Source organism: Balaenoptera physalus, assembly GCF_965194825.1.
Source record: "Balaenoptera physalus genome assembly, chromosome: 1".
In the NCBI taxonomy this organism is placed as follows: Eukaryota; Metazoa; Chordata; class Mammalia; order Artiodactyla; family Balaenopteridae; genus Balaenoptera; species Balaenoptera physalus.
Genome location: NC_138882.1, coordinates 138,792,900 through 138,820,499, shown reverse-complemented (window position 1 = coordinate 138,820,499; position 27,600 = coordinate 138,792,900). Strand labels below are relative to the sequence as shown.

General features: G+C 39.6%; 1 protein-coding gene across 24 annotated transcripts in view; it reads left to right on the top strand.

Moving 5' to 3' along the window:
• Positions 1-27,600, top strand: part of SGIP1 (SH3GL interacting endocytic adaptor 1) — a 229,919-nt gene that overhangs the window by 150,269 nt on the left and 52,050 nt on the right. For 9 of the 24 annotated variants that reach the window (XM_082419352.1, XM_082419357.1, XM_082419351.1 and 6 more), the window contains 6 exons: positions 1,294-1,368; positions 3,516-4,007; positions 10,851-10,978; positions 11,953-12,079; positions 16,949-17,014; positions 17,948-18,007. In XM_082419352.1, the coding sequence (XP_082275478.1) occupies positions 1,294-1,368; positions 3,516-4,007; positions 10,851-10,978; positions 11,953-12,079; positions 16,949-17,014; positions 17,948-18,007 (948 nt within the window). The other 15 variants (XM_082419355.1, XM_082419345.1, XM_082419348.1 and 12 more) reach the window with 8 other exon arrangements.

Genomic DNA, 27,600 nt, shown 5'->3' with positions numbered 1-27,600 from the left:
TTTGGACTGTTTAACATTAAGAAGAGATGTTATTCTGATAAGCTTTAGAGTTAAAGGGACCTAGGACAGTTGGTTGAGACAGGAATAATATAATAAATAAAGTAGAATAAGTAACTTGGAATCATAGCTTATTCTGATGCCCCACAGGCTCATTCATTCATTCAATAGGTTTATGTAGGAGTGATAAGCAAGTGAACTAAAGACCCTGCTATGCTCCAGGCATGGGCTAGCACACAACACAGAGCTAACCAAATCAGATAAGGTCTCTGCTAGTCCTACAGAACAACTGAGGCTGCAGACAATAGAGGGGACACATTGAGAGGAAAGAGTGATAATTGGAGAACAAGAGAAATGATGCCATATGGTAGAGAGAAACTGAGACAGGAGATCAGGGCAAATTCATCTCAAAGCAAAGAGAGCCATCATCTCCACTTATTCCAGAATGCCCCCAACCCCTACTCCAGGTGGCTGGGGAAAGAAGTCCTGAAGAAAAAAGTGAACTCATCAAATCTACCAAATATAGCAGTGAGAGGAAAACATACATTTAAAGAAAGAATAAGAAAACAGTGTACCTGTTGAAATTCTTAACTTTGCCCACAAAGTGACAAGCCCAGTTCAGAAGGATGAGTCTCTGGGTTGGGGCTATAATACAATACTTTTTCTATCTCATGGATTTTTTTAAGCTGTAATTTCATCAAAGGAATCTGTTCATTCTTCCTTGATCCAAATCATTTTGCTTCAGTCTTTCAAAAATATACCCAAATGTAAGACATATAACTTTGAGAAATCTTTCCAGACTCCATCCAAGCCATAGTATCCTGACTCTATTAAAAACCCCTCACCTGAGCCCCTACCCAAGCTGTTCTCATTGTCCTTGACCATACTCTGGACAGTAATTGCCTGTGACCATGATCTTCATTCATTCAGTAGTAAATTCCTTGAAGGCAGAGGCTCATTGTAGTCAACCCCACGTCCTTCATTCCTAGTACAGGACACGGGACCTCGTTGGTACTTGAGGCGTATTGAACAAAAGAACGAATGAATGAAATGATGGTGTTATTGTTGTTACTATCTGACATTCTCTTGACAAATTCTTATCATAAAATGGAAGAATCTGAATGAGTCCTGCTTCAATCCCTTAGCTTTGAACTTTAAAGAAGATGGATTGTTAATGGCTATTCCATTTCCAATAGCAGAAGTATGAGCGAAAGCCCCAATCCTGACTACCTAGGGGATACTGTGTAACTTAGGGAGAGTGTGATCCTCAATGCTTGGCTTCTTATCTCCTGGCAGCACCTCCACCACTGCCTCCAAAACACGTACCAGCCACCCCACCCCGAACAGGCTCCCCCTTAACAACTGGACCAGGTAAGCTCTATTTTTTCTGTTCTGGGATGACGTGGAAATCAGCAGTGGCCCCGTACGTCAACATGCTCTTGATGTGTTGGAAGCTATAGGCTAGACTAAACATGAAACTGTTTGCGTTTAGTTTTATTGCCATTACATTTCACTATGTAGACTTCTTTTAAAGTATCACTCCCAGGTTTCACAAAAGGGTTCACTTTCCCAACTCATTTTTTCTCTGTATAATGTTGTTGAACAAAGGCCACATTTACTTGTGAGATGGAAGAAAACAAACTCAATATCAAAAGTCATTGTTCAATTGACATCTGACTTCATTGGATCTCACTGTAATGGTTTACAAATTAAAAGGCATAATTTGTATTGTTCCAAGAACCAATAAGTTTTTTTCTAGAATTAAAACTGTGTCGTCCACAATGACAATAAAATGGTTCCCGGGATATGCAGCATACAGGTAAGCTTGGGTGGTGGGAATTTTTCCCAGTAGTTATTAAAGTATTTATTATCCCACGGCAAAGAGATGTGTAAGGATGATGAAATATGGCAAGGAACTGCTGCATGCCTTTAGACAGATAATTTCTAAGGCACATCTTTACCATCTATTAAAATCAATACTATGTATTCCTACAGTTTATAATCTACCTAGTCTTACTGGACTAGCAAGTCAAAAGCAGTAGTAGTTATTTTATGTGCCTGGGTCCTTAGAATGCAGTTCTTCATCACCTTTGGAATTCTATTGCAGCTTCATCCTTAGCTATTTATGCAGCCTGGTGAGTTTGATAGCTGCAGAGTGGGGTATTTATCAACAAGAGCAAATGCAAGACATAGTCATTTATGAAATTTACATTGATTCAGACCCAACAGAGAGTCATCCAGAGTGTCACAGGTAAAGGTGTTTGCAAGTTCAAATCATTTTGGCCCCTTGGATTCCCATGAATGTGTTAGAGATAAATAAATCTACCAGCAACAAAATTATAAATATTGTGGCCCATGCAAACTGCTATCCCATTTATCTGTAGCCTTGGAACCTTGAAGGTTAACTCTTTTCAAATGTGAAATATGGAAATACTAAGCCGGCTCTTATAGCTAGGTTATTTAAAGGTAAAGTGGCTTCTGCTCACGCCTTGCAATTATTTAGGTAACAATTTCTAATTTGAATAACCTCGGTTAGTAAAAGGTACACTTCTTCACATTTCAATTGGTATCAAGTATTTCCTGCCAAGCTGTAGAAGATGGTTTTAATTTTTTCTCTTATTACTGATAAGAATTAAAAAGAATAGCTAATGCTAATATTTAAGCAAAACAGACTTTTTTGTTTTGGGACTTCAGATAGAGAGATATCAGTTATGCCTTTGATGTTAACAGGTTAGACTTGAGAAAAGAAATTATAAAGATGTTTTTATAATTTTCTTCCCTATTAAACAGGTATGTATGTAACAGTTCTAATGAGTAGTAAATGTATTCTCATTATCCTATGTGTGTGTGGTGTGTGGAGTGTGTATGTGTATGTTTGTAAATATTCATGTGGGGATATCTCTTTAAATAATCTTTGTGCCGTGTTTCTGGTGTGTTCAAGGTGGAGGATAGACAACTAATTATGATGTGATAATTTTTTTTAACTAACAGATATTGTCATTAGTTTCACGAAACATTTTCATTTAATGTGCCAGAGTAGACAATCTTTATCAAATGAGGGTGATTTCCAGCTATCAGTTCTTTTTCGGTTGTGTCCTCTGTATTTCAGTAGGCCAGATTTTCCAAAGGGACCTCCCTTTTGGAATTTCCAGTTCCAGAGCTTGTACACTTCTGTGAACCTAACACTGCCTTCTCAGAATGACCACACTTTGCATGCCTGTGAGCAGCCTTGGAGGGCAGTCACGTGCTCAAGTGCTTTCGATGATGGTAGAAGTAGCCAACTCGGGTCACCCCACACAAGGGTAAATAATAGCAAAAAAGGCGATACTCATATTGTAGACGCAGGGAACTCTTCCCTCCCCTTCAACTCCAATCAAGATTTTCCATTGTGAAATATGCCCACCTAGGCACCTCACAAGACAATCTATTTACCAGGCTTTGCCTCACCCCTCCCACTGCCCATACAAATAATTTTAACAAAGTCAATTAAATTTTAAAATCAACTACTTTAACCACAGGAAATGACCAGTCAGCCACAGAGGTCAAAATTGAAAAACTACCATCAATCAATGACTTGGACAGCATTTTTGGCCCTGTGTTGTCCCCCAAGTCTGTTGCTGTTAATGCCGAAGAAAAGTGGGTCCATTTTTCTGATACATCCCCGGAACGTGTTACTCCAGAGTTGACTCCAAGGGAAAAGGTGGTGTCCCCACCAGCTGCCTCAGACAACCCAGCTGAATCCCCGCCTCCGGGCCCCCCGGGCCCTCCTGGCCCCCCAGGACCTCTGAGTCCTCCTCGCAATGTACCATCGCCACTCAACTTAGAAGAAGTCCAGAAGAAAGTCGCTGAGCAGGCCTTCATTAAAGATGATTACTTAGAAACAATCTCATCTCCTAAAGATTTGGGGCTGGGGCAGAGAGCAACTCCGCCTGCCCCCCCACCACCCACCTACAGGACTGTGGTTTCGTCCCCCGGACCTGGCTCGGGCAGTGGTACGGGGACCACCAGCGGTATGTCTTATGTTTGAGTGTGCTTCGTGTGACCGGGAATGGCCGTGGCTACTGCAGTGTGAGCAACGCCTTCCTCCCGCCTGGCAGCTGGCTTTAGAGCTTCAGCCGTCCCTCCTTTGGTGTGGGTGTCCTGTGCCCTGTGGCATGTCCTAGTCCATTGAATGCTCACGGTCATAATGCAAGTCTGTGGATGTGTCCTGCCCTGCACTCGCAGCCCTTAGGAGTGCCCTGCCTTCCACCCTGCAGATAAGGCATATATTTTTTAAAGAAAGCTGCGATGTCATTGTTTAGAATTCAGGAAGAGTTCTAGAAAGACAGGTTTCACAGCAAATGAGTTTCATGTTAAATGTCTGATTTCCTCATCAGATGCCTCCACGAGAGCCCTAGTTTGTTTGGTTTTTTTTTTTCGTTTTTTTTTTCTGCTTTATTGAGATATAACTGACAAAATTGTAGGATATTTAAAGTGTACAATTTGATGATTTGATATCCACACACACTGTGAAGGATTCCGCCCACCAAGTTAATTAACACAGTCCATCACCTCACATAGTTACCTTTTTTTTTTTTAGTGAGAAATTTAAGTTCTACTCTCTTAGCAAATTTCAGTCATTCAATACAGTGTTATCAACTATAGTCACCATGTTATACATTAGATCCTCAGGCATTATTCAACTTATAAGCTTATAAATCTGTGTTTGTATTTTTTTTCAAGAGTCCTGGTTTTTGTAGATCAATGCGTTTTCTTCTCTTTTTTTTTTTTTCTGTTTATTTTCCTTATTGTGGGAGAACTATGTTGACTCCTCTAATGACGTCAGAGAAAAAGAAGTAGGGTTTGAAAAGGAGATTTTCGAGGACAGCAAAGAAAGAGGCTGCCTTATTGCACCCCCAGCCTAATCAAGCTGCCACTGAAACAAACTGCTCTCTGATGTCGTCATTTGACATGCTCGCCAGCCTATGGGGTCAACTCTAAGTATAGTGACAGGTGATGGAGCAGTTTATCAGAAATGTACATTTTGGGCTTCTAAATGCACATGTTGACATTGAATCTGATTTTTTGGTTTCCCTTATTCGAAGCTTCATTCTGTGCTCTCTAATTATGAAAGGATGGGAACTACCAAGCATACCCAAGAAAGACCCAGCTTTCTCTAATGCGTCTTCTGCATTATTCATTCCACTGGTGCTCATGCTTGTCTGACGAGATCCTCCAGTGCCTTCCCAACTGTTCCTGTGGGTTTGGTTTAGGTTCCTTTGCAGGGGTGTCAAGGACTATTTGTTTTTTATTTGCTTTGAAAGAGGCGACCAAGTTTAAGTTATTTAGATCTAGTAAGAGACAGAAAGGAAAGGCGTTTGCCTCTATTCGAATAGTCATCAATGCTTCCGCTTTCAATGGAGTATCTTTCAGTGCTTGCTCTGGTTTGCAAACTGCTCTGTGCTTTAAAGTGAGAGCATCCAAGCCGATCAAGGAGAGGACTGGAGAGTCACCTGTACTGCACACAAAATCAGTGTTTTATATCATTAGGTGTGCCCTTCCTCCACCAGAAAGGGAAAAGAATGCAGTACTAAAATTTAAGTTTGGGAAACTATGTTAAAACAAAATCGGCAGGCTTCTTTACTATAGGACCTCTGAGAGCCATTATTTTGCCAATAAGGGCAACAGCTATAGTTTCTTGTCCTGGCTTCATGCCAAGAACTTTATGCACATCATTTCATCCTTACAACAACCCCATGAGGTGAATACTCTTATTTCCCCCATTTTACAGATAGAAAAACCAAGGCTCTTGGATGTTTAGTAATTTGCCCAAGTTTACACAGCTGCAGGTGGTAGACTTGGGATTCATCCTCGGGTCTCTCTGATCTCAAGCCTGTGTTCTCAACCACTATGCCCTCCAGGCACTCTTGTAAGGTTTAGTGACAAAATATCCCAAACTTATTTGAGACTGACACACACCTGTACTGCACAGTGTCATCAAGATCACCAAAAGTCTTTTCTCCAAACCTACTCTTCTGTGTTCCTTTCTATAATTCTGGAGGGTTAGAGCCTCACTTCCACCCTCTATTGCTTTTTTAGGTCTTTGGGGGTCTTACTTAACTGTAAAGATAATAAAGGGCTCCTAGGTGAAACCTTCAGTTCAGACCTCAACCCCAAAGAAGCTGGTTGTCCTCTGTCAAAGAAGGGCATGTTTCCATTGCCTTGGATGGGACTCTCTTTCCTGGGCCAAACTCTGAGTCTTCTGAAAGAACTTTTCAAGGAATAATGCCTTCTCTCCAGTGGCCCGACCACTATGCTCTCCTCAAAGTAAACACCTTTGGTCGGGGGAAGGGAGCTTTTTTACTCACGCAGCTCCTCCAACACCTTCCACAAGGCTCTGGGAGATGCTTGTTTGATTGAATTGACCACTGAGCTAATGAGTGACAAGAGAAGCTCTAGCTTTCTTTCTAGAATCCTTGGGAGTTCTGTTGTTTTAATGTTTAGTTTCCATATTCTTATTTAAAATTACTTTAAAATGTTACCAGTAAAGACTATCAATTCTTAATAACTGAGCTGGAAAAAAACTATACTTTGCTGGTATTAAAGGATTGAATTTCTAAGTAGAAGACTGAACTGGGCCAATGAAGCTCATGAATAAATAAAACTGTGCACCATTATCTCCTTAATTAAGTCCCAGTTTATTTGCTCGTTAATATTTTATTGATGAAATATACACAGACTGGCAGAAATGTAAATTTAGGATTAAAACAATAGGATACGGCCTCATGTTTTAAAGATTCGTAATGCTTATCACTACCTGCTTCTTAAAACTTAACCTGATGGGAATAACTCTTCTTGTATATCTCAAACTATATTTAATTAGATACCATTATGCCTACTTTAAAAATTTCATTCACACCGAGATGACTGCCACTGACCAAGTTTAGACAGTACTCAGGCCTCGTGAATCAGAAGAGTTACCTGCTATTGAAAACGTTGGAAGTTAAGAATTTGCTCCAAGAACTTTAATTTCCTTATGGCAAAAGTTTAAAATACATAGTTTGGCCAGCACATTGGTTTATTGGAATGCAGACACTGATTCTTGGCAAAGGCTATGTCTTCTCCTATGTGGGCTGTGTGTGCCCAGGGGATGGAACAGGGAAAGTGTTTTCTTGGCCTGCAGCAAGTTTGGAGGCCAGGGAAAGAGAGGTGTCCGTAAAGATAGAACGTTCAGTGCAACATTTCCCGACTGGGGAAACTAAAGCAATATTAAAGCATGTTAAACACAAACAGACACACACATACAACCCCCCATAAGCAAATAACTTTGAGCTACCTGGAGTTGAATTAACCAAATATATTTCCTAACTACATGTCCAATATGGAAGCCACTAGGCACATGGGGCTATTTTAATCTTAATGGTAATTAATTAAAATTAAAACTCAGTTATTTAGATGCAGTAGGCACAATTCAGTGCTCAGTGGTCATATGTGGTTAATGGCTATCTTATTGGACAACACTTGTTCCAGAACATTTTCATTATTGCAGAAAGCTCTGTTGGACAGTATTGTTTTAGGGCTTTTAATGTGCTGGTCACCAAAAAAGAAACTCAGTGTGAAACCATTCCCACATATATTTAATACTTTCTTCAAAGCAATGGTATAATTGTGTCCTAAGGAACACAAGTTGGGAAAGACTGATTCTTTACATATTTCGAAGTGCATATATTTTAATTCATTTGATTCTCCTCCACAACATTGTGATGTATTAGCCTCATTTTACAGATAAGGAAACGGACACTGAAAGATAGGACTTGCCACCGTTACAAAGCAATAAATAGCAAAGCCAGTATCTGTCTGACCTCAGGTCTGTTGGATTCGATTTACCACTTCTCCCCCCCCCCCACTCCCCTCCCCCACCCACGAGCACACACATGAAAAGAGAGATGAAAGTTGAAGTCATCCTTATGCGGTTCTCATACCAAAGCTATGATGGAACTCCAGGCTGAGAGCGGCAGATGGATTGAGAGCACGTCAATGGTTGCCAACTTTTTTGAACTCACAAAACTCAGATGATGTACATGTGATTTTTAAAGTTAAACAATGTTGTCCAGTTATTTTCCAGCATTGTTCTTGGGAATAAACACTGCTTGAAGGGAAAATGAAAGTATAATTGAAGATAGAAGAATGAGGATAGAGATGTACAAATAATAACCCTCTATATTCTTGCAATACAAAATAATTGTGTAATCTCACAAAATCGTGTGAAGCCTTAGTACAGTTGTGAAATACTCCTTAGGCCCTGACTGCTCTCTGCTGAATGTGTGGGTTCTGTCAAGCAGGTTTTGCTTCTTAAACACTCCCTTGGTGTCTTCTAACTGCACAATGAATCAATGAAATCAGTTCAGTAAAGAAAAAGTGAGTAAAACTGTAAAGAAAAAGTGCCCCGAAAGGAAAAGGAAACCAGTTAACTAGGCACTTTTTTCCTTGCTTTTAGTTGTACCTGTATCAAAAAACAATCTTTACCATCATCAACATCAACTGCCTTTCATTTGTGTAGTATTTTATAGTTTAGTAAATACTTTAATAAGCATTTTCCATTCCAATTGTTACAACCCCTTTGCAAAGTAGAAACATGTCTTATTTTTTAAAACAGGAAGTTGAGGCTCAGAGAAGTCAAGATCCCACAGCTGATGAGAGGTGGGCAGGGCCAGAACTCAGGTCATCCGACTTTTCATCAGTTTTTTCAATATTCCACGATGCCTCGATGACAACTCCTTACTGGTTTTCCAAGTATTACTGAAACTGGATTTTTAAATTTCCCTTCTAGAACTTGTAAGTAAAGGATAAGCAGCTGACCTTTTCCTGAGATTGACTCAGAAGACTATTTCTTGGAAATAGACCCATGGATAGACATTTTGACCCACTCCTATAGCATGGTTTTCCAGCAAAATAGAACCCTCAAAAAAGTTCCATAAAACTTCCTGACAAAGACTTTGCTGTGTAAAGATTTATTTCCCATCTCTTTGCTGTCACTTCTGTTTTCTGAAAACATCCTGGGTATAAAGAAAACTTTGTAGTGGGACCTGTCAAAATATACCTTATTCTTTTATTCAGAGAAGGTTAGCCAAAGTCTAAGAGTATTTATATTGAGAGAAAAGTATGCAGTCTGTCCATGCAAAAAGAAGACCTTTGTGCAAAATATGGGGCTAAGGTCCACCTAAAGCTACAAGACACTGTATTTAAAAGCTCAGGCTTTGTAGTTACATTGACCATTTGAGCTACATGACCTTGAGCAAGTTACTGAATATCTCTGAGCTTTACTTTCCACTGAGATAGTAGAAGTACCTTCCTCCAAAGCTTTTTGTGGGGATAAAATAAGATGATGCATGTAAAATGCCTAGCATAGATACTGGCCCAATAAAATAAAAAGTGAGTAGACAATAAAAAGTTGGTAGTGGTGGAGAGGAGGTATCGGTAGGGATGGGTGGTAATAATTAGTAGGGTTTCGCACCAATGAAACTACACTTAGAATAAACAACACAGAGAAACACACCGCACTCAACATTTCAAATTGTTTAAACAAAGGAGCAAGATTTTCACCTCCAGGGCACGCCTAAGATGGGAGCAGATGCTGAGGTGATGGGTTTTGCTGCTCAACTCCAAAGTTCCTTGAGAATCTGAAAATCTGGACATGGAGGTGCTGGTCTAGGATTCTCCAGAGAACAGAGTTTTGTGGCATGTTGGAGGGGAGGCTAGGTGGGGACAGATATTCTCCTGGGTCACAATTTCTTAGACTTTTCTTGGAGTGATTTGATACCTGTGCTTCTAAGCAAAGTGAAAAAAAACCTCAGGAGCAGTTGGAACTTCTCTGACTGAACAAGAACAGTTTGGAATATTGATTTGACTTTCTTAAGGTTGTTAGCCGAGTAGTTTACCCGTGTATCCCGGACAGATGACTGAAGACAGGCAGACCCCTGAGTCTAGAGACCTCTCTGGTGTGCTCAACAGCGTGCATGCCAACCTCTGTGTGTCCTCTGTGTTTCACATGCTTGTCATTGACAGCCAGAAAAGTAAATCCAAGAGGCTCTTTTAAAAATCATCACAAAAATCATCTCAGGCAACCTCTACACAGACAGATTCCTACGCAGCCTCCTTTGAAAAATAAAATCCTCTAAATTCAATGTGTTTCTGTTAAGATTCTACACACAAAGTGTGCACGTAACATCTAATTTACTTTCTTATATTTTGTCCTTTGCTTACCATCAAGTGTTTGCTTACGCTTGCGAAGTTAGCACTCATATCTTGAAGCACAGTAAGAAGGATACTTCTCTTCTGTGTTTTATATATATAAATATTTATATACATATACACATATTTATATATATGTATATATACATATAACGTGAAAAATCTTTTTTTTTCAAGTTCTAACCTCCATTTTCATCTTGGACATAAATAAATTCTGAATATGCAAAAATCAAGAGAATTTATCATAAGTTTGGTGTGTACCATGGTCAAAATGAAGGATACCCACCCACCCAGCCAAAAGAGCCTTAAGAATATATTTTCTGTCACAGGGAGTAATAAAAGGATTTACCTTTCACTGGGTGTCACATGGCAACAAAAGGCAACGAGCTTCAGCTTCTGCCATCAACCATAGTTCAACTGAGTGATTTTTTTTCTTTATTGAAAAAAACAAAACAAAACACCTAAACCCCATGTGCTACAGAGTTGACTGTACTAACTGCTGAGGTGAAACAAATGGCTGTGATTGACACTGTGTCGGGGAATGGGGAAGGCGGGATCCAGTGATGACAGCACTTCTGGCCACCTGCGTTCCTAGCCATTTTTAACACCAGCTTGTTTTTCAGGTGCATCATCCCCTGCTCGGCCAGCCACCCCCTTGGTTCCTTGCAGCACCACGACCCCACCTCCACCTCCTCCCCGGCCTCCGTCTCGGCCAAAGCTACCTCCAGGGAAGCCTGGAGTCGGAGATGTGGTATGTCCCCTTCTGCCCTGGCCTGCTCAGAGGCATCCAGTGGGAATGACAAACAGGAGTCCAAGTGCCTGAACGTGGGTCATCTCAACTTCAGGTCTAAGTCTTACTTACAGTGCTTGAACAAATGGCCCTGACAGGTGACATCTGAAAGACAGTCACTGCCATCAGAATGTACATTTCAGTTGCCCTCAAATCTCTATCATCTTTCAAGCCAAGGTCGAAAATAGTAGCAATAGGATCCTGGGGCCCTTAGTTCGTCTACAGTGAGTTTGATGAAAATTAAGATAATAATGCTCAATTGTGCTAAATCCTTTAGAACGGGAGGTGTTTCCTTTCACCATATTTATCTGATTTTGGAAGATTCCAAGGGAGGGCAAGTCCTGATTTCTGTCCCCGTCTACAGAGAAGTTACTGGTGGTAGGCATACTATGTGAATATAAAGGAGGGTGGTATGACCCAATGAGTTTTTTCTGGACGTTTCCTGCATCATGTTTTAAGGCTGAGGGGTGGGAAACGTTCTGTGTGAACAATTAAGAGACTTCTGGCAGAGGTAAATGTCTTTGGTATCTGCACACAGGAGTCACAGACTGGTGATGTCCCTGAGATCTGGTTTAGCTAGCACAGGACAGTATTCTGTATTCAAATATCGTTCAATGGGTATAAGCTCTCACATTATGGTACTTGCTTAGTCCCTGGGGGCATAAGAGGCCATCCTCCTGAAACATCAGCGACCACACCCCAGACCTCAGCTTCTCTAAATGTGATGTTCCTGTTGAGTGTAGCGCATCACGGTTGATGGTTCCTCTAGCTCCATCCACAAGCTCCTGTACAGATATAATCAATTTCAGTGTAAAAATGGTGCCACCTGTTCTCTTTTAAGAACCCGAGTTGTCATATCTGGGGCCGGGAGACGCTAAAAATATGGAGGGCAGACCTGTGAATCTAACTTTCCATTTCTTTTCTTCTCCCTGCAGCCCCGACCTTTCAGCCCTCCCATCCATTCTTCCAGCCCTCCTCCGATAGCACCCCTAGCCCGGGCTGAGAGCACTTCTTCAATATCATCCACCAATTCCTTGAGTGCAGCTACCACCCCGACAGTTGGTAAAAATGATCTCCTCTCTTCTAATCTGTTTGTGGTTTTGACTGGCTATTATTTATGATCTGAAAACCCTAACGCCCTATGTTTCTGATCAAAATTGTTTTGCTGTGTGTTTTGCTACTATCATCTGACTCTTCTTTTAAAAGCACCTTCTCAGCAAAGAAGGCAAAGTGCTTTAAGTAAGCAAATAAGCAAATAAAAGAATGTGAACACCTGTGTTTTGCAGGAATTCTCTTATGCTATTTCCATGCAGAGCTGTTCATAAAAGTAAAGAAGAAATAGTCAAATAAGATCCTATAATTTAGATATTATTTCTTATAATGAACATAGTCTCCATTGAGGGGGGAATGTTTTTTTTAAATTCCAACCGTGTAACCCATCAGAAATCACAAAATCTAGAACTTTTATTTTCTTGAAGCTTTCATTTCTTCATCACTTTGGTTCTCCTTATGTTGACAGATGGTATAAACATGGGCACTGTGGGACGTGAGAAAACTTTTCGACATTTTTTGTAGTGCTTTTCAGTGATGTGCGGTCAATTTTCCCCAAGAAATAAGTCATTGCTGGCATTTTCAGTAAATGCCTTTGTGCCTCTTTCCTTATGGTGTGATGAAAGTGAAGAGTTGAGAATGGCTGCTCAGCTGGATGGTTTTCCCAGGTTTAAATGCCTCTTCTTGCCTGGAACGTCTTCCCTCTTCCCAAGGCCGGTCTATGTCTACACCTCTTTACCCACCTTCCATAGCTCCTGCTGCCTCTCTCGTGTTTGCATGGTATCTCTGACCTGGGCTTTCCCATTCCATTTTTTCCCATTGTCTTCCTTTATTGTCTGAATGCCCTCCAAGTCTCCCATATTATAAACCAGCTGGCTCATGCTGCATTGCTTGGGAGAATCATTAACCAAAGCTAAATAAATTCCTGCTGCTACTTGCCAAAAAAGAGCACACTACAGAGTTGCCCATGTGAGGAGTAATTTGATCAAAGCCTGAAGCTCTTCTGGAGAAGAAATCCCTCTTTTCCCAGGGAAATAAGTTAAGGTGTGCCTCTTAGACCTCCAAAGAGAATTTCGACCATATCATGTGCTCTACATTTTTAATCAGATCAGCCCCAAAGAATTCTTCAAATTTGGTGAAAATATAGCCAGCTATCCAATTTCATATGATTCGTTACAGACAGATATTTAACATCATTTATATAACCATGTCTATTCTTTATCTGCATCATCAGCTGGGGCAATTCAGGGCTCCCTAATTTTAGATGCCTATTAGCTAGTTTCTCTCTGGGTTTTGTTGTTGTTGCTGTTTTGTTTTGTTTTTTCTGTAACTTCCAACCTTATTTTTGAACTGTCTTTAATACTCTTGATTGCTACAGCCATTTCCCCCACTCCTGCTCTGTTGTTTTTCTGTTGTTTTTTCCTCAAGGTCATTTGTTCCACTCACTCTCTGTGATTTTCCTGGTGGTTCAGAGAGGAAAGTAAGGATAATAAACTGTCACTCAGAAAGCAGACCTCAAGTGACCTCAGATGACCATCTAACCTATTCCTTCAACTCATTGAGATTCATAGAGAAAATTGCACACACAGAGCATTTGACCTGTGGCCATGTTTTGTACCATGTGTTCTCACGCTCCCTGCGGCAGAAATCTCAAATCCTGGCCAGTGACTCTGATTCTTAACACAGCTAGTATGCATTCTTTTAAGATGAACCACAGAGGGGCTGAGAAGAGAAAAAAGCCACCTGAGAGGCTGGTCACATTGCTTCATTGCTGAGGAGCATTCTGATTTTATCTGTTTGGGTCTGTTATTTTTGTTTGGTTTTCATCTTCCTCACTCTCTTGTTCTTTATTTCCTGCTGCTGTGGGTCACCTGACAGCCATTTCTCTCTGAAGTAAATACATTGTCAATGACCGCCCAGCAGCACCTTGTGTAGCGTTATCTCTTTTTGGAGAGGATGTGCTTTGGCTGTTCAGCACTAAGGTGCTGACTGTTCATGACTGCCTTGGAACATCAACTTAATGTAATCAGATGGCTTGGGGGAGATAGAATTTCAGCAGCAAATTCCTGACATCGATGACTCAATATTTCCCTCCCTCCACCAAGATACTTTTCTGACGTTTCCTGTGACACTTGTGCCAAAATTGGGACATGTGTGGCAGAAACTGGATACTTATTGTTTGTACTTGCTTATTACAAAGTTTAATATAATTCAAGGATTAAATTTTTAAGAGCATGTCTGATCTTCCTACACAACAATTCAAATAAGACTTCGCTCCTGCCAGACTTTGGGCGTAAAATCTTTTTCACGAGACCTGTGATTATAAAGTAGTAAATCTGATGCCACAACTGAAAACAGGACTTTCTGTGCATTGTCACATTCAAATAATGAAGAGTCCCTTTGCAACTGTATGTCACTGAATTGAAGTTACCTTCAATTAGAAGATGCACTATTATTTTCTATATGACTGAGACAGGGCGGAGAAAGCTGCCAGTTGAGGTAAGGTGCAATACTTTCTTATCGTATTGATTTTAAGACCCATCCCAATTCCAGAGAGGTTAAAAAGTACACATAGTAGAATCAATGAAATACAATAAACTCCTTTTGTACTGAACAAAGCTCACAGGACCTTCACTATTTGATTTGGGGGGAAGAATCCTATTAATATTATGTGAATAAAGAAAGTGTTTAAAGTTATTCTATTGTAAGAAACAAATTCCTAGACATTTAGAGATAGAGATAGGGAGTTATCTCTAATTGTATATATCCAATTTATTATTTGTTTCTTATTTCTATCGGTGACAGTCATTTTTTTCGATGTTTGCAAAACCTTCCTTTGGTACCCCAATGCAAAAAGTCCACCATGAAGACAATTTTTCTTCATTGTTAAATTCACTATGAATTATATTTCTTCACTGTTAATTATGCATTTTTAAATTACATCTTTAACATCCCAGGAATCTGTAATGAATGAAAGGTAATCATTTACGGGCACCAAAGGAAGCATCAGATGGACTTTGATGCTTCCTTTGGTGTAGATCTTTGAGCAAAAGTGATTTGTATTCAGTACAGGAATATTAACCATAGCAATTAAAACTTAAAATACTTCCTCCAAGTCTTTGTCTCTGTAAGCTGGGTGGCAATTCTGACTTAGATAAGCTTTTTAAAAAATATATCTGTATTAACATCAATTATTCTGAACAAAAAGAAAGACCTTTGGAGGTGGATATTCTTGAGCCCAAGTTTAAATTCTCACACTTTAGTATTTTTTTCCTTCTGCCTTTTATTTATTTATTTTTTTTGGAAAAGCCTGCCTCCAGTACTGACTTCCCCATCTCAGATCAATCTGAGGCAATTTCCATGGTTAGTTCTTAAGGAAATTTTTCTTCTGTACTTGATTTTAGTGTTGCCCTTATTTAAATTAAGCACAGAGCTATGCAACCACTCATTTTTTAAGTTCTCTGATTTATTTAGTATGTTTTCTTCTAAGCGCTCAATGTCCACAACCACAATAAAAAATGATAGCCATGCTGTTCAACCCTTACGAACCATTCTTTTGTAACTTCTGCTCAAAGAACAAATGGCAGTATTGGAGGCTCCTCATTTTAAGGAGATTGTAGACAGAAAATTAGTTCTTCAAAAGAAAGGAATATTCTCCACCATTCCCCACTAACAGGTATGAAAAGGCACTGTTACATTCAGTTACTGCCAATGTAACTTTTTTGTGTCCTATTTTCTGGAGATATTATGGGGTATCCTTCTTAGGGCCAGTTCTTGTTCCTCTCCTACAGATATTATAGGAGTTGCATTCGCTTATTCTAGCCACCAAGAAAGCCACATATATATTAAAAACTGATTGACAGGTGCTATCCTAGAGCCTTAAGAATTGACAAAGAAATAGTTTCCCTGCCTTATTCACTAAGTCTAAGGAGGCAAGCTAGTAGAATATTTTCCAAGAAGCATAGTTTTTGAAATAATTTTACTACCCTCATCCATTTCCTTATCTTACTTCTCTACGTTCTAGGGAAGATTCTCCCTTACTGGTCTTTGTACAGAATTTATTCAATTTTCTATTAAAGTTACAATAATACCCTTCAGACGTGTGGCATTGATTGATCTAAATCACATAGAATAAAACTTCAATTGTCTACATTTGTTTGTTGGTGAGGAGGGAGACCGTGTACAGAGATCCAGAACGGTTGGGATTCAGAGCAACTGTTGTGACCAGTTTACAAAGACATTTGGCCATGCCTGATACCATAGCCAAAGATGGAATTACAATAATGCTGTTCAAAATTAACAATCCATAACTATCAAGTACAGGTGCAAGGCAAATTGAATTTGGATATTGATGAAGTTGAAATGGGATACTTCATTCAGGGACCTCAGATTCACACTGTTGCCTTTTTATGGTCTCATTAAAAGCTTTCTCTTTCCCCATGGGGAGGAAGGTGAATGCTGGGTGATCCCACTGAGTTGTCAGCGCTCTGCCCGGAGGTTCTGTTGATGGATATATGTCTAGCCACTTGAGAATTGTGTCTGAGTGAAATACACCTGCACGAGTCAATTATTAATGATAGTGCTTTTAACAACTCCCTGAAAATGTGGGGGTGTGATTTCTTCCATGGAGCTGACTTCAGTGAATTCACAGATGCTAAAATCTGGCATTTTTTAGATTTCCATTTCTTCTCCTAGGCTCATCATGCAATAAGCACATCACTTTTTTATACTCTTTCCATCATCTCAGTGTCTTAGGTTTTGTTTCCTTTTTCCATTAAAATCATTCTTGTGTTTCGATCAGTAAAGTGTGTTGCTTGATTTCATTTGAGATTTGTATTTGTGTTTTTGTTTTCCATTCCTTTATATTTCTTTGGTTCGTAGTGTCAGAAGATGATGTTTTTTATGACAAACTGCCCTCGTTTGAAAGGCGCTGTGAAACGCCTGCAGGTATGGTGCTAGCCGAGTGATCTCTAGATAGCTAGACTTTAAAAATCCAAGCCATTATGCCATCTGAATGCTAAACTTCATGGACATGCTCCTCACCTCATGAGTGTCCAATGCCGATCAGATGCACCGTCTATTTACTGTTCATCGTGGAACTCATGCCACTGAAATGTTTTTTAAGTGAACATTTTATAAAGCAGCAGGTTGCATGACAGTTTCTCAGTGAAAAGGTTCAAAAAAGGTGAGATGCAATTGCTTTGTGAATTTACAAAAGGAGGAATAATTTAACTGCTCAGAATTACGTGTCCAGTGACGGCTTTTTAATTAAAAATATAGTAGAGCACCGTTAGTAATCTTGTCTTTTCTTTGGTACGTAGGTAAAGGGTGTTTTGTGTCTGGATGCCTAAGGTGATTCCAGGGGAGGGGATGGAAGATATATGACATCTTCCACGAACTTTCAATTGATATGCAATGCTGTTGTCATTGAAAACCTCAGCTAAGTTTTATATAACCTATAACTCCGAGTTTATCTTTTTGAAAACATAGAAGGGGATGACATTGAAGATGAAATAAATACAGCAATTGCTGAATGACAGTTTGGCCAAACTAGTGCAGTTAAAATATGCTGACGCCCCTGCATGGCCAGGAAGACTTCTTCTCCATGCGCACCAGCACCGAGTACCAAGCTACCAGCAACACGTGCCCATCCCTTTAGGCCTCCATAGCTTTGCTTTTGCTTTCTGTTTCCCGAACTGAAAACAAAATAATAATAATAATAGATTACCAGCCCTCCCTTTTTCCTGCATGCTGACGGCATGCAGTGCCTCTGCCCTCCCCCCCTAGTGAGATTAATGACCTGCTCTGTAACTCATACTGTGTCCTTCTCTCTCCCTCTCCTTAACCTTTCCCATCCCGCTTCAACTCCTGGCCATACAGAGAATGAACAGCCTTCCCTCGTTTGGTTTGACAGAGGAAAGTTTTATTTGACTTTTGAAGGTAAGTAGTACATAGCATACCAGATTCTAATTTATCCTCCCCTCATGCTTTTTCCCCATTCGCATTTTTAAATCCCAGTTCTCTTCAAAAGACCTGCTCTCACTTTCTATATAAAAATGCTATGGCTACTTCAAAAATATTAAATACTAAAGACAATATTCCATGAATTTGGTTTGTATGGGATCTTCGATTTTTTCATATTAAAAAATTAAAGCTAATTTGCAGTTAATATTGGTTACTTAATTAACTGTGTTAAATTGAAAAAAAACAAGCACCTTTTTTGGGCAAGGAACTTAACTCTGTCAACCAGGGCTCTTTCCTAACTCTTTTGCAAATGCAATGCAACAAATATAAGGACATTTTTGGTTGGAATTGGCATTTAACTTTGCTTTGGATAATTAATATTTCAGATACAACATCCATTATTGTAAAATGTAAATGTGTAAATATTCTTATGACAAGGAATGCTGCATGGGAGGTCAGAAAAGTGAGGAAAAGAAAAAAAAGTATTTTAGTAAGTTCTATTTGCATCTTTTGAAATGGAAATTGAAACTGGAATGACGAGTAAAATGGACAGCTACCACTGGACTTGCCATTTTAGAAGATGAAAGAAAATATATGTAAATACAATGTCAGATATCTAACCTCAATGTTGGATAATTTGTTATATTCTGTATTAAGGATTAACATTCTTCTGTTTTATATTTAAATTCTACATCATTTTAACAAGCCAGGCATTTGATAAAATGGCCTGTTTAAACTATTGTATAGGAAAAATTAAGTAGTTCAACTTAATTAATGGACTATCTTACACATATTTATCACTTAATCCTCTGCTTTCTACGATTTTAAATAGCTAAGTTTATCTTGGGATAAAAAGTTGGCCAAAAAATATTCTACTGTAGACTTGAACCTAAATATTGAACGTTTTGTATTTCATGACAACAAAAAGAACTTTCTTAACTTAAGTGTGTGTTTTAGCACAATTGTAAAAAATCAGAATGACTGATACAGATTTTGAAGTAGTTTTTGTGGTGTGGCTTTTTTCTCCTAACAGTGACTTTTCCTTGCAAGATGGGTCCCAGAGATGGAAGTCCTTAGCTTGGAGTAGCTTGAGTAGCAGCAGGAAATATTGTCTGATTTAAAGCTTCCCAAATACTTGATGTCTGTCCTGAGTCAGGCAGAGAACAGGTGAATAGGCAGTCTTTAGGGGAAGATGCATATTTTCCACATGATGTCGGAAACCTTCACTGCCTCGGGCCATTAATTTTGTGATAACCAAGATGCAAAGTCCACAAACTTATGACCGGCTAAACTTTCTCTTCGAATCAGATGGAATTAAAAAGTGCCCAGGTGTCTTTTTACTGATCAACACATCTCAAAGCAGAAGCTACGGTTGAATAGGTTGGTGATCCTGACTTACAGCCAATACCTGCATACATAAAAGCCCTTTCTCTGGTTCAGTCTGGCCACAGTAGAAGTTGTAGTTTACCCTGCTTTAACCAGGAAATTAAGCCATATGCTACAGGCAACCTTCAAGTAACATCTGGGGCTCCAAAAAATATATTACATAATTTTTTGTTGGTGTGGTTTGTTTTGGCTTTAGAGGATCTGTTGGTTGGTTTGCTTGTGTTTTGGTTTGGATTTCTTTAAACAGAGAGAGGTAGACTTTTTCTGAAGATACCAATCTAAAGAGAACTTTTGGTTGTTGGTTTGTTTGTTTTTAAAATCCCCATCATCAATCAAATATAAGTATTAATAAACATATGGAATAACAATGTGAACCCCTTTTTTTCTTTTTAGGAAAAGAAAATATTTGTTAGTAGATTTTGGGGTATCTAAAGTTGGTAACATTGCCATTTTAATTAGTAAGATCCAAATTCCTTAAGCATCTCAATTTGAGCCAAGAGAAGTCATACAAGAAAGAGGTTGAATAGAAATTAATTGGAATCTCTAGTTCTCTGTTAGCTTCATCTTGGACTTTGCTCAAGGCTGGAAAGTATAGGCAAGGCTTCTTAAGGGACTATAGGAGCAGCCGTTTCATAAATGTGCCCCTAGTCTTCTCATCAAGAAACGCTCATGCAGATGAAAATACGTTACAGTGAACTTCAAGAGAAGACTTAAGAGAAACTAAAAATGACACCTTACCCCCGGAACTAAAAATGACACAAGGATGGCTACGTTTTAAGAATGGAAAAGTTTGTTTTCATCATTTATGTACATTAGTCTCAGGTAGTTTTAGCTAGTGCAACCTGGAATGATTTTTAAATTTTCTGCTGTGATGATAAAATGGCATAGAAACAGTGACATGTTAAATTGCCTTGAGAATAGTGCCCCTACCCAAATTTTAAACTCCCAAAAGACTGTCATTCAACATGTTTTATTGAGTAGCACTTTTAGTATATTCTTCTAGGGCACTCTGGCTTTACCCACATTTGTTATTATTAATGTTAATTATCATTACCTTCAATTCTTTATTCAGGGAATGCAGAAGAGGAAGAAAGATTCCCAGCTCAAAATATTCACTTGTTCTAAATAGCTTTGAAATTATTATTTGTTGGCATCTAAATAGTGTTTCTATCATGTCCAAAACCTTAGCCTGTCTTATGCATTGCTTTGTTCTTACCGTGCTCTAGGCATTGTGGTTACCCAGTGAGTGTTGAGTCACTGACCAATCAACCAACTCACTAATGAACATTGCCTTATGAACTTATTTGGAGATAACTTGAGATGCTTCACACCTCCAAATTTAACTTAACAAGAGAGAGAGAAAAGCATTAGATGATAGTTCTAACTCACAAGAGTTCCAAAGCTTGTCTTAGTGGTTTACTTTTATAAACAATTTCATTTTTTAAAAATTCACTGAAATTTTAACCTATTTAAGTTGAGCTGAAAAAAAATGATGAAGGTTATGAAAGGTGGTAACTGTTTAAATTCATTCATCCAGGAGTATATCCAACTGAAACTATCAAGTATTCTTCTGAGATGGAAGGAAGGGAAAGATATTTCCATAACAAGTAGATGATGTTAGATATTTGAATAATTCTGTAGAGCATTTGAACATCAAGATGTTTCCAGAAATGTGCTGTCCCTCTCTTTGTTTAACTTATTTAACTACAAAATCATCTTGTGTCTGGTAATGGAAAAAAAGACGACCTACAACCATACATTCTTGAGTGTCACCTCTCCTCTGTGCATACAGCCACTTGCACTCTCCTCTCGAGACAGCTCCGTGCTCCCGTTTACTAGTCTCGCTCCCACCAACCTTTGGGAATGTCATGTCCTTAGCAACACCCTTCTCTGCATTCCCAGGCTCTCTGCCAGACTCGCCCACCTGTTTCCTTAACTGCATCCCAGCTCTCTCCAGGGGCCATCTCTTCTCCTCTAGCTCTCTCCATGGAAAGTTCCTCAGTCTTCTGTGGGCCCTATGTCATGGGACTACGAGTTCTCCCAACTCCCCATTGCTACTTCCAACACCCACTCCCCATAGTGAAAAGCACCCGTCTGCTCATTCTACCTTTTACTTACGGCTGTCCACCACTGACTACAGAGCATTCCTCTGCATTCATCTATAGGCTTAGGGATGCTGGCAGCCCCTTTTCACCCTCTTCTCCACCTCACTCCCTAGCTTCATTTTGTGTCATAGATTCGATGCGGATGATCCACCCAGCACCCTCGCTCCAGGGCCTCTTGACTTCTTCAGTTCCAATAAACTTTCCCTCCACTCATTAACCCACACCTCTGGCCACATCTTGGAAATGGTCCCTACTGACAAGTGTCATTTTGGCTATTTCAGAACCAACCATGTGTCCCCCTTCCTATACTCCTATACAATGATTCTTTCATTCAACAAATATTTATTGAGTACTACTGTGTGCCAGCACTGTCCTAGGCACTCCCCTGTAGGGAACAAAACAGGAAACATTCCCTGTCGCCATGGAGCTTACATTTTAATGTGGAGAATCAAAAATAAAAAGATAAACAAGTAAAATTTACTGTGTAAGTTCTACAGAAAAAAAATAAAATAGGGAAGGAGAATGGAACATATTGGGGTGAAAATACATAAATAAGAGGACCTGAGGTAATAAAAGTAATGAATAATAATAACTAACACCTGAGTTCTTACTATGCGAAAAGTACATTTCATCTACTATCTCATTTCATCTGCACAACTCACTGATGAAGCAATTCAGATTCAGCTAACATAAGTCACTTTTGCAAGATCACTCAGCCAAGAAGAGGCAGAGTAGGGATTGAAACCATGCTCCTAGCTGGAGACCGAGGCTGATGCTCTGCTCCGCGTCCATGATCTCATTCAGCCTTCGCAACAGCCCCTTGAGATAGGTGATGCTGGCAGGTTTTTCCAACTCTCCTAACCTTCCAGCTTCCTGGTCCCCTGACTACACCTTATCTTTGACCTTGTTGAAACCTCTAGTCTCATGTCCACCCCACTCTCGTTCAGTCCACTAGCCAAGCCTACATTCAAGTTTTCTTCTTCATCCGGGTTAGACCCCGCAGAGGAAAAGTGTGTTCCTATACAGTGGGATCTACATTTTCCTCTTTGGAATTATGTAGTCTATGTGAAAAAAGTAACACTTGGATATTTTTAACTTCTGACCTCCTTCAGTAGGTTATTAAATATCCCTGCTTAAAAATTGGTAAGACATAATCATAGTCATGGACCACTCAACTTTCTTCACCCTGACAATAGTAATAGCATCCTGTAAGAAGCAAACAGGTCAAATTTTTCACATATGACCAGAAGGGTAGTAATTCATTCATCTGAGAGTCACTAAAGAAAGAAAAATTGAAAGGCATAACCAATTCTCTGGGAAGCAGCTGTTTTGCTAAATTCACAATATTCTTCAAGTGGGAAGTGTCCACTAATTGCCTCTACCCCACTGTAGGCCCTTTTCAATCAATAATGCAGTAAAGTTATCGAGAACCCAACTCTGCAAATCACAGTGTTAAGTACAACTAAGTTGGGGAAACAATATAGAAACATAAAAAACAGTGATACAAGACTGTCTTCATTAAAAATATTAAAATCTCACTCCCTAGCTATTCTGAATTTTTTTATGTAAAGTACATTGTCAGTATAAAATGTAAAGTCCTTTCTATTCATAACTGAAGGTCACAGTTTTTAAAATAGCTTAAACCTGTGAAGAAGATTCAAGTGGAGCTGAACCTGCAAAATGTTCTACCAGGCAGATCTGCTGAGGGTTTCAGAATTCACTCGACCTCTTCACAAGAAATTAGTGACCTGGTTCTGAAAATCTCTGGGATTGACCAATATGCTGATATTTCACTTGTTCCTGTTCTTTGAGGCAGGTGCCTTGGCTCACATGTTTTGTGTATGACTGTCATGCTGGAGATAGACAAGAAAGTCAGTATAAGAGAAGCCTCTTTCTTTATTCTACTCACTCCTGACACCAAACATCTGGGGTGTTTCCCTTCACACTAAACAATTCTGACACTAACTACATGGAGTTAGGCACACCCCACAGCTCAGTCCCACAAGCCTGCCCCCTCGCTTTACACGCCAGTCACAAGTCCCACAAGTCACCTCTACTTCTGATTGACCACCTATAAATTGAGGGCTCTCCACAGCCACCTCCTGGGGTTCGATAACGTGCTAGCACAGCTTACAGAACTCAGGAAAGAGCTTTACTTTCTATTACCCGTTTATTCTAGAGGATACGGTGCAGGCAAATGAAAGAAATGACTAGGATGAGGTATGGGGGTAGGGGCACGGAGCTCCCATGCCCTCTCTGGGTGTGCCGCCCTGTCAGTACCTTAATGTGTTCACCAACCCGGACACTCTCCAAACCTCATTGTTTAGGGGGTTTAAGGGGGAGGCTCATTATGTAGGCACAGTTGTGTGAACCATTGACTACTGGTGATTAAGTCAATGTCCAGGCTCTCTCCTCTTCCAGAGATTGGGAGATGGAACAGAAAGTTCAATCCTTTAACCAACCAGCCCCCATCCTCCAAGAGTCACCTCATTAGTATGAACTCAGGTATGGTTGAAAGAGACTTTTTATGAATAACCCAAAACCCCCCACTAACCCTCTCACTCAAGAAATCACAAGGGTTTGAGGAGTTCTGTGCCAGGAGCTGGGACAAAGACCAAATACGTGTTTCTTAACATCGTAGTCAGCAAAATGCTCCCTGTTTTAGCCCTGATGTCCAGGCCAAATTATGAATGGGTTGCTATGGATGACATGAATGTACAGAATTCATATCAGAATTCTATCCAATTAAATACTTGTGGGAAAGCTTAAGAGTAGGTGGCAGCTTCTATCCCAAGTCACCAAGCAAAGGGTACCCTTTAGTGAAAAGATGATTTTATTTGGATTCGGCATATCCAGAGTACTGATGCTTATACCAATACTGCTGATGCAATATCACCAATAAACCCTTACCATGGCTCTCATCTTCTGCTAATTACTCCCTGGCCACAAACTCGTGTAATCCACACAGCAACTGTGTGAAGTGGGCACTATTGTTAGTCACACTTTACAGATGAGTAAACAGAGGCTCTGAGAATTCAGGTTACTTCCCCAAAACAACACAGCTAGTCAGTGGGTAAATCGGTTCAGAGGGAGTTAGTGTTATGTTATTAAATGCTCCTAACCACTATAATATTCAGATCTTCGCTGTGCCACTCAATAACTATGTGATCTTGAGAATTTAATGTCTCTGAGTTTCTGTTTTGTAGTTTTTAAAGTGGAAGGTATAATACCCACCTGGTAGGATAATTAGGAAAATCAAGTTAAGATAGTGTGTGTGTGTGTGTGTGTGTGTGTGTGTGTGTTTGGTTTACTAACATACTACATGATATGAAAGGCTTTTTGGTTTGGTTTTGGTTTTTTTTAGACTTTATGTTTTAGAGCAGTTTTAGGTTCAAAGTAAAATTGAGGGGAAGGTACAGAGATTTCCCATTCACCCCCTGCCCTCACACATGCACAACCTTCCTCATCCGAGTGGGACATTTGTTACAATTGATGAACCTACATTGACACAGGGTAGTCACCTAAAGTCCATAGTTTACATTAGGGTTCACTCTTGGTGTTTTATATGCTATTGGTTTGGACAAATGTGTAATGACATGTATCTATAATTATGATATCCTACATATTTTTTTCACTGCCCTAGTCCTCTGTGCTCTGCTTATTCATTCTTTCCCAGTCCCCCAACCACTGGCAAGCACTGATCTTTTTACTGGTTCCCTAGTTTTTCTTTCTCCAGAATCTCATATAGTTGGAATTATACAAGGTGTAGCCTTTTTCAGATTGGCTTCTTTCACTTAATAATATGAATTTAAGATTCCTCCATGTCTTTTTATTACTCATATCTCTGAAATGTTTTTATTTTTCATACTTTGAATTTTCATTCAAACTGAATGAGGAGAATTAAGGGAAGGGGCCAAGAAGGTTCTGTAGCTAAGATGCATTTGTTTATTTCTGGTATTTTCCTGGTCTCTAAAGTGACCTCTTGGATCTCTGGTAGTGACTAAGGCCAGGAGCTTCCTTCCGTATCCCCATCAGACTCACTGATGGTGTATTTTCTTCTAATATGGTCCAAAATACACAGTTGTTTCTGCATGTGTCCCTCATGCAAAAGAAAATGAAGATAATTCAATAATTTTAAAATATGTAAATGTTGGACAGCCTTTGCTTTGCTCAAGATTGAAGTCTTTTATTCCCCAACGAAGGAAATGAACCCTGAGTTTCAGTCACACTTGTCTGGATTAAAGTAGATTAAATCGTAGTGTTTCTCATCTGATTGAGGTTACCAAATGAAGAACAAATAAGAACAGCACAAAACCTTAAGCCCCACAAAGAAGAGTTGTTATGTGTAGTCAATTTCAACACCTGAAGCATAAGTTAAATAATTCCCTAGATCGGGAAAAGGGAACTAGGGTTAGTAATGAATAGAATAGAAAAGCTAAAGACTGTTCATTCTTGTATTTCTTCTTTCAGTGGTTAACAAGCATTCCCTGAGCTGCTCTTAGCTATCAGCCCCTGTGAAGGAGTTATGGAGGTAAAACGATATGGCTCCTGCCTTGTAGGAATTCACAAGAAATAGAAGAGTTAGGACTTTCTATAAAAGGCATACTGTAGTGAATGTCATAATAGAATTTTTAAAACATGCTGGAAATGTATGAGTAATGGATAGATTTTTTTTAACTGGGAAGAATCTGGGAAAGCTTTTTAGAGACACAGGGACTTTGACCTGACTGACAGTAAGGGACAAGGAGGACTTCAGACACCTAAGATTGTTCCAGTTTGAAGAATGACTTGAGCAAAGGCGTTAGGGTGAGTGATATCCACGTTATACCCAGGAATGATATCCATGTTATATTCAGTAAACACTGGGAGAGGCCAGGAATGTTTTAAGAAATGATCTTGAAAAGTAAGTAGAGATCATATTCCAAAAGGCTTTCAATACTGAGGGAAGGAATTTGATTACAATCTTTAGGCAAGGTGGAACTTTGAGAAATTTTGGAGAAAGAAAGTGGTAGGATCACCCTTGACTTTTAGGATTAGACGCACAGAGAAACTTGGGGATTTATTGAAGCAGTTCGGGAGAAGTAGGAAAGCACCAACGGTACCGTTTTCACAGAGAGCTTTGAAAAACACCATTGGGGTAGAAACATCTGACATCTAGTAGGTTGTGGAAAATAAGTGAACACTTCCATTCTGAGACACAGGGAGAAGGGTACTGTTGTAAACCAGGAGAAAGGAGACTCCAAGAGCACTAGATTTGGTCAGAAAGAATGAGTTTCTTTGGAGACGTCTCAGCTTTGAAGTCCTGCACACCATCTATACAGTATGAGTCCAGGAGTAAACAGACTGTGGAAACGTGGGAGTTATTTGCTTAGAGGTGAGGGCTGAATCCAAGGAGGTAAGGGTTTAGCCTTGGGGCAAGCCTGTATCAGGAGCCATATGGGAAAAGGAATGCATTGTAGCCTGGAACTTGCTCTATTGTATCTTTTCTTTAAATAGCCACACAAGTATTAATGGTTAATTTTGAATGCAGGATATTTAATGGACAGGTTTTTGTAGTGTATATTAAGTGCCTAGATCTTTTGCTCATCTGTTGTCTCTCGGTCGTTCGTGTTCGGGGGAGAACACCTAACCTGCTCACCCGGCTGCACTCTGAGTATGACCGTTCACCTAAGTAACAGATAGGAAAGTTGCAGACATCAAGCCTAGAAGGAAGGTACCAGCTTCTAGAAGGCCATTATTGCAAATACAAGTTAGCGTAGAGGTGACATCCTGCCTCCTTTCCCTGACCGCGGCCTGTCCACGCCTTTCGTCCTCTCTTGGGCGTGTGTCCTTCTCATCTGTCTTGGAAGCTTCTATCTCTTCCTCCTGACGCACAGACGTGAACACTCAAAATTGAACATCATTTGAGACTGAAGGAATCTTTAATATTTGTTGAGTACATCAAACAAAAACGTAATGACTTGTATAAACCTTACAAATAATTGAGTAATAAATTCTGTATTTCTTGGCTTATAAATAGAAAGAAAATTGTTTCTTTTAATAGGGCACTTCATTTTTCTCTTTCCATGAGGTAGGAGC